At 47.4% G+C, this 12,291-nt stretch overlaps 1 protein-coding gene across 1 annotated transcript; it reads right to left on the bottom strand.

The window, feature by feature from the left end:
- Positions 1–640: 640 nt before the first annotated feature.
- REELD1 (reeler domain containing 1) lies at positions 641–9,310 on the bottom strand. Its single transcript, XM_032110415.1, has 8 exons — positions 9,247–9,310; positions 8,388–8,514; positions 7,833–8,053; positions 6,817–7,039; positions 5,041–5,192; positions 4,036–4,330; positions 3,317–3,380; positions 641–1,258 (listed from the first exon to the last, which is right to left on the bottom strand). The coding sequence occupies exons 1-8, from the start codon at positions 9,308–9,310 to the stop codon at positions 641–643; spliced, it is 1,764 nt and encodes a 587-aa protein (XP_031966306.1).
- Between the last annotated feature and the right edge of the window lie 2,981 nt (positions 9,311–12,291).

Genomic DNA, 12,291 nt, shown 5'->3' with positions numbered 1-12,291 from the left:
CAAAGTAAAAGACTAAATGAATGTTGGCTGTCAGGTTTCAACAAGCTTCCTCATCAGGTGCAAATGGACAGGACAGATTTTCTTCCATTTGCACCTGATGAGGAGGCATGTTTCTCCCCCAAAAGCTGGTGTCTGCCATCCTGTGTTTCACTCCCATGGATCAATTCAGCGTTCTTGGGATCAATGTTCTCCACTAATGAGTTATTGCTTTTTATTTTCAAATTGAAACTTGAAATCTTGTGGCAAATATTTGTCATCTGGGGGATGCCAAGTGCACAGAGTCAAACTTGTAAGCTCCTAAATGAGAATGGTTAGGTTTATATCACGGGTTTGTAGTTCCTAGAAAGAAATATAACGCTAGAAACTTTTTTTCTGAGATTAAACAGGAGTCAATACCACAGTGGAGAGGAAGAATTTCTATTTCTGGCTACACCCTTAAGGCAACAGAGAAAGTATATGTCATTGCCACAGTGACAGCTAATGAGCAGATATACAATATTAATTGCAGTAAGTGTAACACACTGAGCAATCTATCAGCTTCTGTTTTCTCAGCAGCTGCAGTTTGGATACTTTTGCCTAACACCTCTGTCTGAACTGCCTGCTTTGGGTTTGTTTGCCTATATGGCAGCACACAGAGGCTCTAAACCACCATTGTCTTCTTCCCACTGCTCGAGGGGCTGACCCAGTTGTACTCGGCTTGCAGCAGCACGAAGCTGTTCTCCCGGATCTTTCGGAAGTGCATCACCTCCCCATTTTCCGTGACGGTGATGACATCGGGGTCGGGCTCGCTGAAGGACACCTCAGCCCGCTTGTGGCAGTGCTGGGCACAGACACAGCGCACGGCAGCTGCCAGTGCCAGGCCCAGCGCGGCTGTGCAGACCAGGAGGATGCCAAGTTGGGCTGCAAGGAGTCGGGGTCCTCTGCCAGGGCCTTCCCCTTTCCCAGGAACAGCAGATTCAGGAGCTGGTCTGGTCACCCATGGCAGGGTATTCCCATCTGCCTCCTGCTCATCCTTGTCCTCCTCCCCTCCGGTCCCTGCCTCCTCTGGCTGCGGTGCCAGCTCTCTTTCTGCTATTTGCCTTGAAGCCGAGGACAAATTGCTGGCAGCGTTGGCATCGCCCAACCAGGCTGTGGTTGCAGCAGTGTCACCCAGGTGAGTGTGTATGTGCAGGGCAGAGGGAGACCCTGTCACACGTAGGGAGACTTTCAAGGTGGTCCCACTCTCGGTACTGCCCTTTGAAAGCAAAAACACACCAAAATGTGCAGTGAAGGAAGAGAAAAGGGGGCTGATTAAGTTTTCACTACTTACCTCATGGAACACTTCAACTCTCTTTCTGATGCCCATGTCTCCCTCTGGCTTTAGATTAACTCTTCTCTATTCCCTGTTTACTCAGTGGCTTTTAGAAAACAAAGCAGATGCAACCCTGCTCCATCCATACCAGAACTGCCATGGGAGGGACAAGGCACTCCAGTTGGTTCCAGGGGCAAAGGCAGTGTGGGTTGGAGGGGCAAAGGTGAAGGGCACAGATGGAGAGGAAGGTCACTGCTTTCTTGAACTAAAGGTCTGCAGTTCCTGCTGTGGTATTTTTCATAGGCATCATTATCACAAAAAGAAATCACTTAATAAACAGTTCCCACCTTGAGTGGCTCCAGGGTCGTGCTGAAAGGGCAGGTGTGATTTTCTCAGCCAAGCTGCATGTGTAGGGTCACATGGACCCACTGGGATTCAGTATTGCCCTTCTGAGGCTATGGAGTGGAGGGACATGGGAGACTTGGGATGATCTTTGCCATCAGCAGTTCTGGGGCATTCACATACAACCTATAAACCCCCCCGCCAAAGCCTGTCTTGCTTTCTCAGTTTACACAGCCAGTTAGAAATCTGCCTTGGCTCTCCATGTTGCTTAACCACCCATTTTAGTGGGAGTGACAGTTCCTGCCCGCGCCTGTTTCTAGGGACTGTCTGGTTCCATGCACCTTATTTTAACTGTGACAAAATGCCAGCTGCTCCATGCCAGTTCTGCAGCCCAGGCTTTGCTGCAGGTATCATCCAAGACTAACTGGGAAACAAGCATGCAATTTAGGAGGCCCCCAGTGAATTTTTCCATTCCCACTATGCACCTGAGCCCCCATCCAAAACCTGCAAATTGTACTGGAGTTTTTAATTTGGCTCCACTGAGATTTGGATCTGGCCCTCAGTAGCTGGCACCTCTCCAGCCTGTCCAGCCCAGCAGGCTTTTTCACACATCCATTAATTACACCAGAGAAACTCTCAACCTCTACCATCATTAGTGATTTCTAAAGCTTCCTGGGAAGACAGTGTGACAGGAGCACAAAGCTGAGGTAGGAGCCCTGGCAAACTGTGAAGCAAAGTAGTGGAGGGTCAGAGCATCCTTTGTGGAAGGGGTGGTTTCTGAAGGTGCTATTAAAATATAGTAGTAAATAGAAGACTTCCAGTGGCTGAACTGCAAACTGTAGAGTAGCTGGCTGGCAAAGTTAGGATTGCATGTGTATGGATCACTTGCCCTCAAAATGCAAACGCCATACTGTCAGGATATACTGCAGGATTTGGGACTTTGGGATAGAAAATGGAACTGCCTCACAAGTCCTTGCTCTATTTCAACTCATTTCTCCTTTCTTTTAATATTCCTCTCCATTCTTGCCTAATTTCTCGGTATCTTTGTTTCATTATGCTCTTCTGGCCTTGCTTTGTGCAATAACTCTTCCTTTCCTTTGGTTTCCATCTACTGCCATTTCTTCACTTTTCTCCATGGCTATGCTACGTGCTCATGGTACACCTCTCCTTTACTTGTTCTCTGTCCTGTGCCCCTTCCTAAATATTTCTGCCTCATTCTGTGCTGTATGTCCCCTTTTGCTTTTATTTTGTGTGAGATTATTTCTTTTCCTCTTTTGGCATCCTGCAAACCAGATCCAGTTCTTTCTCCTTGTATCTTTCTTCTCTCCATCACCTGCATAGTGGATTTACCCCATTAACTCTCTAACCCATATCTCTAAACGCACGCATTTCCAGCAGCCTGTAGTCATGTCTACATATGGGAAAGCAATTTTTTTTATGGTGGGCCTCTTAAAAACCCAGGCAGTGGGCTCAAAAAAAAGCTAAATTAGAAAGAGATATAAACCCCAATTTCTAGTTAAGGTAAAAAATTTAAAACTTTTAAGAGTCTCAATGTAGTTGTAGCCACTTACAACACCTACATGGGCTGCTTGGTGCTGTGACACAGTAGAGAGGTTTTACCCTCACCTCCTCTGAGACCTTTCTGTCCTTGGAGGAAGTGTCCTCCCCGCCCCTGGTGCTTACCTTCCAGTTGCCTGTACACATCAAACACAAGTGTGGGGTGGCAGCACTGGTAATACTTCCTGCTCTGAAATATGGACAGAGGAAAGGCAGGGTTAGCAAGTGACACCTGTGGCTCACACCACCAAGAAGTCCTGCTCCTTAGAGCAGTTTTGGGATGCATGCAGTCAATGCAGATCATACAAGCTGTATTTTTAATTACACCTGATCACTGATTCCTATCCCCATCATTTTCATACCCACAGTATGAAATGTTGCATGAAAGCTCATGCAGCCCAAACCTTCTAAGACTTCTGAGCAGACATCCTCAAGCCCAAGTTTCATAATTGCTTTGCATCCTTTTTTTTTCCTTTTCCCTGCAGATGGAGAAATAGTTCGACTGAGTTCACTGTTTCACTGAATATTTGTATGCACTTTCAGAAAAATGTTGTAACAGTCAATAGGTTTTTTCACATTTTTCCACCACCTGGCCAGTCCCCCACTGTGCTGAGCAATGCAGTGTTGGGTTCTTAGGAGTTTTGGATTTTCTCCCTGTCACTGTCTGTTGTGTGCAGTATCCAAAGGATTATTTCTCAAAATCTCAGCAAAAAAACACCCTCTCACCTCCCCCCTAGACACAGACACTTTCCTACATCTTCCTTGTTCATCTGCAGGGAAACTAATACTATTTTCCTTCCCCACAAGGACTGGAGAAATAGCTTTTCCCACCATGCAGTTTTTACCCTTTGAAGGTGCTGTAGCTGGAGGCATTGTCCTGGGAGAGGGAACCTTGCAAGGCATCCACCATTCCAACACGTTGGGTGGGAAGGGATGGCTCCAGCCCCCAGCCTCTGGACCGGATGCCTCTGGACCGGATGCCGGACACAGCCCGCGAAGTCTGGGCCAGCTGCTTTGGCTCAGTAACAGGATGAGTGTCCGACCCCACACCAAAACCTGGCTCCGGTGCTGGTGTTGCCACGATGCCAGTGGGGCTGGCAGGCAGCGGGGAGCCAGTGGCAGCTGCAGGAGAGGTGGGACCTTGTCCAGCAGGGAGACAAAACAAAAAGCAGGGAGAGAGGAGCAGAAGTCTATTGTCTTCAGTTTGTTTATTTCAAATCCCGCTCGGTGCCAAGGTTTGCCAGGAAGGTTCATAACAGTAACTCTTTTATTTTCATGTCACTTTTTTTTACAAGGGAACCCACATGGAAATTAAAGCAGCAAAGTTTCTGCCTATGTAGTGGTCAAGTAAAATAATTAAAACTCAGCCTTGGTGCCATGCCAAAAATGCTTAGAAATACATCTGAATTGGGTACAAGTAAATTCTTGGAGCATTTTACTGACCAAAGGCTGCATAAATACAACTAAATATATACCTGGAGGGCAATAGTCACATTTAGAGACAAGTAAGTTCCTCTGTTTAGGCAACATTGCTAATTGCACTTCCTTCTCTTCAAGAGCTGAGATTTTAGGTAAATTATTTTAAGGTTTGCGTTGAAATCCTAAGATCTGGCAACCCCATTTAACTTTCTGGTGCCCTCCTTGGAACTGGCTCCATCACCTCAAATGCTGACCCACGCCCTCACTTCAATGAGCTCACCATGGCCATCACTGATCTCCTCGACAGCCAGAGGAGTTAAACACGTCCCCTCAGCTTGTTTGGGCCACTTGTGTCGGACATTTGTCCAGAATAAGCTGTAAAACTACTCTGCAGGGGTGCTGGTAAGAAACCTAGGGTTTTGCTTGCATACCTGTAGGGTGAGGGTCAGCTGGTGCCTGTGAGGGTGTGGAGGCTACAACGTCAGGCTTCTCGTCAGCAAGAGTCTTGTTTTGTCCTCCCTGAGCCACAACAGCAGATTCAATCTTTGCCCAGTAAACAAAGTATGACTGGACTATGGAGATGCTGTTAAAACATAATCAAGCAAGAATTTACTGGTTTGATAGCATTAATAAAACATCTGACTGTTTAGCTAATCACAAAGACTGCCTTAATATGAAGAGAGAGCCAACGCAAAAGTATTTTAAAGGATTAGTCTGTCATACGTTTTCTCTTACAAATAAAAGATACCACGTCCCATAAGAAAGGTTCAGGGTGAAGAATCACCATTCATAATTTAGATCAGCCAAAAAATGTGTGGGAACTTAAATAAATTTTTTTACAAAGTCAAAAGCTGTATTACATTCATCATGTTGATAGAAGTACATTTGTAAAACTTGGACTAGCTCTGTTTATAATCTTCTGTAGGCAGGGAAACAAGAGTGGTATTTACTAATTAAAATAAACCAATATAACTTGTACAAACAGCAGAATAGGTAAGGGGAAGAAAAAGTCTCTCTTCTCAGCCCTCTGATATTTGAGCCTGCCTAATCCTCTGCTTTTTGTCAGGTGCCAAAACTGTGTTGGCCAACCTTTAACTTCACCCAGAGAGCCTTATTTAAGCTGGAGATTTTGGGAGAATTTCAGCTCAGATTGCTCAGCTGCTTCTGAGAATTATCTAAGGGGAAACCAACCTGGGTTTTCCTGTGCCAGATGACACTTACAAGGCATTTTTAAGCCTAACAAGGCATTTTTCCAGATGCTGTGACAGTGTAAATAGGTAGAGTCTGTCAGATACCAGCTTGGAGGGTCAAAAGCCAGAGTGTGAAGGAAGTATCAGAGTGGGTAGCTAGGACTAGGTCTTGTTGGGATTTGTTTGGGTTTATTTGGGGGTTTTGTGAGTTTAATAGTAATTTTTTAAACTTTAATGGTATTTTCTGATCTAAAGCAATGGCCAAAAATTGGAAATACCAAGCAGCAATATTTCTCTTTCAATGAATTTTTCTTGAATCATGACGAGATGCTCAAGCCACAGAACTCAACAGGACACTTACGTTTTGGGAAGCAGCCAATGATCTTGCCAAGCAGTTTCTAAGTGGTTTTGTAAAGTAGAAATATAACAATTTAATCTCTTTTGCAATGAAAAGCCACTGTACTTCCTCTAAGGCAGTCAGAAGATGTTTAATTTCATTCCAAATCAGAACCAAACTACTTGGACAGGTTGGGACTTTGGTGCAAAACAGAGATGTCGAGTTTTGACGGTGCTCACTCTCTTTCTGTTGTGAGTAATTCTGTTTACATTTAACTTTTTGTAAAACTATCCTTTTTTTTTTTTTAAGAAGTGAGATACGAGATTATCATATAGGCAGGGAAGTCCTATGGGCTGTGTTATTTACAAAGACAGGCTACATGGTCACAGTTCTCACTTTATGCCTTAATATTTCTCTTTCCTCAAATGCTTAAGCTGTCATCTTCCAGTGTATCTATTCTGAGAAAACAGTGACCGTGTAAATAAAAAGCAGCACTACCCAGCAGATATTAATGGTGATTTACGTACCAGCTGCGATACTGCTGCAGCATTTGGTAAGTATTTAGCTGTATTGGGTTCAAGATACATAAAGCACTGTGCTGGACAAGTACGATGGAGCCATAAAGCCAAGCCTGTTACTGAGAAGACACAAATTCTGATTAGGAGCCAGCATGTCCTTACAAAAACTTGATGTCTCCAATGGGTTGGTCTGGTGCTTTCCATACGAAGGACAGGTTTCTCTTCAGTGACTTGTCCGAGTGGGTGACTGTGTCACCATCTTCAAAACAAGTCAGCAGCTTTGAACCAGGAGGCAGGAAGATGAATGTGCCAGCAATTTCGTTGTTGGACACTTTGCGAGCTTGCAGCATAAAGCCCATGTAATCCCGGGTGCTTCTCACTGTCACTGGAAGACAAAACACGGGACACAAAGGCATTTGTCTTGCTGTTATGAAGTGAATTGCCTGCAATGGAGTTCCCAGAAAAAAAACCTGGGGCAACGCTACTGAAAACACCTTACTGTCTCTGTCCTCACAGTCTGTCTTGGACATGCTGGATACAGAAGGCCAGACTTTTACCTTTGGTTTTTCAGTGTGTAATTGCACACAGGATTTGCTTGAGTCTTCCCCCGCATCTCTCCTTGATGATCAGCTGTTAACCATATTGGATCTGGCAGCATACAGCCATTTTTAAGGAAGGAGGTTTGGACACCACTCTGTATGTATGCGAAAGCTCGTGTTCTGCTCTCAGAGGGGTTTTGTTTTGCACAGGGATGAACAGGCAAGTGGCCAAGCTGGGGAGTGATGCCTCTCAGCTCTGTCTGCATCTGCCTCAGGAGCAGCAATGCCAGGGATGGCGAATGCTGCCAACCATGCCCAAGAGTCAGGTGAATCACCCAGACCCCTTTGAGTGGTGCAGACGGGCTGGGAGGGTGACTTCACCCACTGGAGGTGCTTCTCATGTGCCATTGCATGTAATGAGCTCTGGTATGGTTGAGACACAGTTGAGATAAATGAATCCCATGCAAAGCACCCGTGCTGCAAACAGAATTCCTCTGTAAATATGTCCTCATGACGAGAGGTGTTGTAGCTCACTCAGAGCAGTTATCCCTCTTCCCAGAACTCAGAGAGATTAATTCCATTGCTTGAGATTAATTACCATGTATTTTTCAGACGCAGGAATGAGAAGCTGTTCCTTACCTGGCACCTTATCTCCTGGGAAGTAGAAGGACACGTTGGTGTGGACAGTGACGTAGTTGTTGTTGGAACTGTGCAGCTGCACCCTCAGGTGCCTGGGCATCATGTCGGTGCAGGCGGAAAGGCTCGCGCCCTGCGAGAAGGCGGCCGCGTAGGAGACCAAGCACAGTGTCATGCAGGCCCAGCCAACAATGGCAGTGTGGGCTCTCCCACCATCCTCCATCCTACAGCAGGAAACAACATGCAGTTCACTTCAAAGCAGTGGCTTCCCGAATGGTGCCATTGATTTATCTGATCTCCAGAGTCACCCTCCCCCCTGGCTTTATACAAAAGGGAATAAGTGATCTCTGTGGCACCTGGAGCCACTTTGGGAATCCGCAGCATTCACATTCTGAAGTAAATTGTTGAGGCTGTGGGAGAGAAGAGCCCCCCACAAGAGGATGTATTTCTTGTGAAGCTGCCCATGGAGGGAGCAGCCAGAAAAGATTTACTCTAAAGAGTCTTGTGGGTTTTAGGAGGAGAAGCAGCCTCTGTACAGCCACACTCAGCACCCTCCACCACTCCCAGCCCAAATGTACAGCCTGATCAATGGGGGAAACATCTGCCCCTTGGACCTGCAGAGCTGCTGCAGGCCCCATCACATGTGGGGCTGGTGCCCGGCGCTGGGTGTCACAGAGCTGCGTCCCTGCGGTGACAGCACAAAACACATTTCCAGATTGACCAGAGTGTTGTGCCATTCTGCTTTTTCAAAATGCACTTTTCAAAGTGAAGCTGAAGGATGAGTGTGCTATTTATTACAGTAGGTATCGCAAGGCAGGTGCTTCTGATTTTAATGTAGCACTAACATCTTCTTTTCAACATGCAGCCTTTCCTGCCTTAGATGTCATTACACTTAGTCAGTGAGTAAATGTAAATAATTCAGAGGCAACAGAGGCTGAGGAGGTCTAGTTTACACCTCCCTCTCAAACACTTCTGAAACTTGCCAGCTGACTAATAGAAGCGCCACTGTGTGCGAAACAGTTCATGCCCAGCGTAAAGCAGCAAGCAGATGGATGCAGTTTAACCTTCCACAGCCAAACATCCTGCCACTCCAACCAGTTGTGTGCCAGAAGATGCTCGTGGGAGTCATGGGAGCCTTTGCTAACTCTCCCAGCCCTGCTAGACCAGCGGCAGGATGCCTACTCTTCATGGAGCCAGCCTCCCCTCTGGGTACACCTAAACCTCCCTTGCTGGATAAGATTTCTCGCAGGAGCTCATGGAAGTGGCCCCGAGCAGCAGCCCTTTCCCTTGGGTGTTGCCCCGGCTGTGCCGTTTCCCATCCCAGCCCCAGCCGCCCTCCTGTGCCCATCCCCGCAGGGGAGCAGCGCTGCTCCCCGGGGCTGCCCGGGCTCAGGCTGCCGGTGCCGCCGGCGCTTACCTTGGGACGCGTTCGCTGCCGGGCTCGCTGCCACCACTGCCCTGCCAGCCTGCCGGAGACCCATCCTTTCAGGGACCTTCCTCGCCTGCTCCTCTAATGGGAAGTGCAGCAGCTGTTACTGCTAATACCCACCACCCACAGCAGTTCTCTGCCAGTGCCCAAATCCTGCTTTAATCATGTTAGATTTTTTCTTCATATCCTACACCTTTTTTTTTCTTTTCTTTTTTCTCTTTCTCTCTCTCTTTTTTTTTCGTGTGTGTGTGCGTGTATGCGTGCGTGTATGCGCGCTAACTCTCCAAGCTTCTTCAATGCAAACAAAGGCAACTAGTGGAGAAGGGAGGGGAGACCCACAGCAAATCATGGGGTTTGTGTGGGACACCCTGAAACTCCTGTGCAGAGGCGCAGGATGATGGGACTTTTTCTTCCCTGTTACCCTCCCCACACACACATCCCCCCTTCCATGCCAAGCCACATCAGTTCCCTCCATGACCCCCGAGCAGTGTGCCCATCTCTGATGCTTACATGGGATTAATTTTGGCAGTAAAAGCAGAATTTTGCTACAAAGGCTGGGAAGGTTCATCACATGTGCCAGCCTTGCCAGAAGGAGCCATCAACACCCCACAAATCCCCCGAAGCTGGCACAGGGGACCAAACATCTGATAAGTGTGACTGTCCCCCGGCACATGAGCTGTATTCACGTCCTGGCTGTCAGCCCTGCTCCTTGCCCGAGCTTTGCTGCAGCTGTGCTGGCAGTCGGTCCCTGGGTTTCCCAGCTTCTCAGATCCACCTTGTCACTGCAGACTGTTCTGGTGATCAGGGCTCTCTGATGACCCTGGCCACTGTCACTAGGCTCGCCCTGCTCCCTGCCAGTGGCTCATTTCTGCCAGTGGTGCCTTATCTGTAATCCTGTTTGGGATCTGACCAGTGTGGGAATCTGTCCAGAGTGGGCAATCCTGGTGACCTCTGCCTAGGGCACCCCCAAAAAACAGGGGGCAAGCTTGCAGATGCTTCACTTATTAGCACTGTTCCCATCAGCCTGCCCTGCTCTACAGCCTGTCCTTCAGAAGAGACACAAGATGCTGGGCTGGTGCTGAGGTTCTGCTGCTGACAGCCCAGCTCTCAGCTGTTTAACTGGTTGGAAAGTATGGAAACTGGTGGTACTGGGCTCTCATCAGCCTGCTCTCCTCTGCATTTGAAAGAGGCCTTAAAATCACTGAATTTCAAGATATAATGTAAGTCTTGTAGTTTTCTCAGTGGAAGCAGAGCATAGTTCAGGGGGAGGGAGGACAAGTTTGAATTACTGATTCTGTTCCAGTATGTAATTGCCCATCCTTCATATACAAAAGAGAATACCTTTATGCTGTATTGATGACTAATCCTTTCCTGAAATCAGCCAGTCTCTTACGGTTTTCCTTCCTAACTTATTCCTAAAATAAAGCATCCTTTGCTTGTAATTAAGCAGCAGCTCCAGACCTCTGGCAATCTGCAGGAGAAACACCAAACACATTGCAACCATTCCAGCATGGTGGCTAGGTCTGAAAACAGTATTCCATGTGGGTGTGGGTCTTTGCATTGTGTTACAGCATTGCATGGTCTTCTCCAGCTGCTGTCATGGATTGAGCACATGATTCCATTATGCCAGCTCCAGTGAGGACCATTTCTCCATTGACTCTCACCTGGAAAATAGGGAAAAGCAGCCAAGTGCAGACCCTGAAACAGCAGTGTTCAGTGTTCCCCTGGAGCACCATGCAAAGCTGTGGGGAGAAGAGGCTCAAACAGATCCAACCCATCTATAACAGCATAGGATGTAGGGCAGTGTTGAACTGTCCACCCTCACTTCCAAGGCTGCAGCAGCCTCTGGCAGGGCAGGGCATGCTGCTGTTCACAGGTTCAGCTGCAAGGGTCAGATGGCACTGCCTGGACAGTGTTAATTGCTGGGCTGATCTGAAGTACAGCCTTACACAGTGTTCATCCTCACTGCCTGCTCTCAAGCACAGGAACTCAGTGGCTTCAAAGCCACAGTCAAAGCAAATGTCACGACCATCTCCTCCTCAGAGGTGGAAAAAGCCTGTCACAGTCACTACCATGACACAAGCATCTACCAGCAGCCTCCAACTGCTCATTCAAATGCCAAGTGACAGGCAGATGTTTCCAGCAAGAAATACAGCCCTCTCAGAGCCTTTGGTTGCATCACCCACCAGGACAGCATTGCCTCAGCTTTCTCTGGCCAGGGCTGTGACCTGCTGGAGTCACTCGAGCTCAGCCGGGCTCAGCGCATCGCTCTGACCAGGGGGCCCAGACAGGCACTGCTGGAACTGGAGAGAGGATTGCCTTTTGCCTGTCCTAAATGTCTGTGTCCGTAGGGAGCTGGCAAGGAGAAGGGGATGTAAGACAACCTACACCCTGCCTATTGTTTTCCCAGCAGCATTTGTTAGTGGATTTCTAGAAGAAAAAGCCCCACAAACTACAGTTAGGAATTTAAAATAGCACTGGGGGAAACTGTGCATGCTCTATAATACCTTGATAATTAAGGTAGAATATAAACCATATAACTTGAAATTTGATTGCTGAAGTGCACAGAAGGATTACAAACCCAGTAACATTGCAGGCTCTTTGGTGCAGAAACTCTGTCCTTCTTGCAGATTGCTTCTACATCTCCACACCACTGGGGCACAACAGGGACAGCAGATGTGGAGCAGGTGCAGTAGAGATCAGAATGTAATATGGGCATGGATGTAAGAAACACAGAGCTGACACTCCAGAGCAAGCTGGTTGCTTCATTGACAGGCTGGGAAATACTTTGCTGCTGCAGGATAATAACGGTTTTAATGAATTAGAAGTCCCTCCTGGTCAGCTGGCAGCCACCTGAGTCCTGTGAACAAAGTTTGAGGGGGCTTAGGAAAGAGTGGGCAGGTTGATCAAGCAGAGAGCTTGAAGGTGGCAACAGTTGAGCCCAGACCACAAGGAAGTGATCATTAAACCAGCAAAGCTGGCAGCACCACCTTATTTAAGAATATTTCAAGTTATCTTTAAAACAAAGAGCAG

Source organism: Corvus moneduloides, chromosome 5, assembly GCF_009650955.1.
Source record: "Corvus moneduloides isolate bCorMon1 chromosome 5, bCorMon1.pri, whole genome shotgun sequence".
In the NCBI taxonomy this organism is placed as follows: Eukaryota; Metazoa; Chordata; class Aves; order Passeriformes; family Corvidae; genus Corvus; species Corvus moneduloides.
The sequence above is the reverse complement of the archived record's forward strand: the minus strand, read 5'-3'. Positions and strand labels throughout refer to the sequence as shown.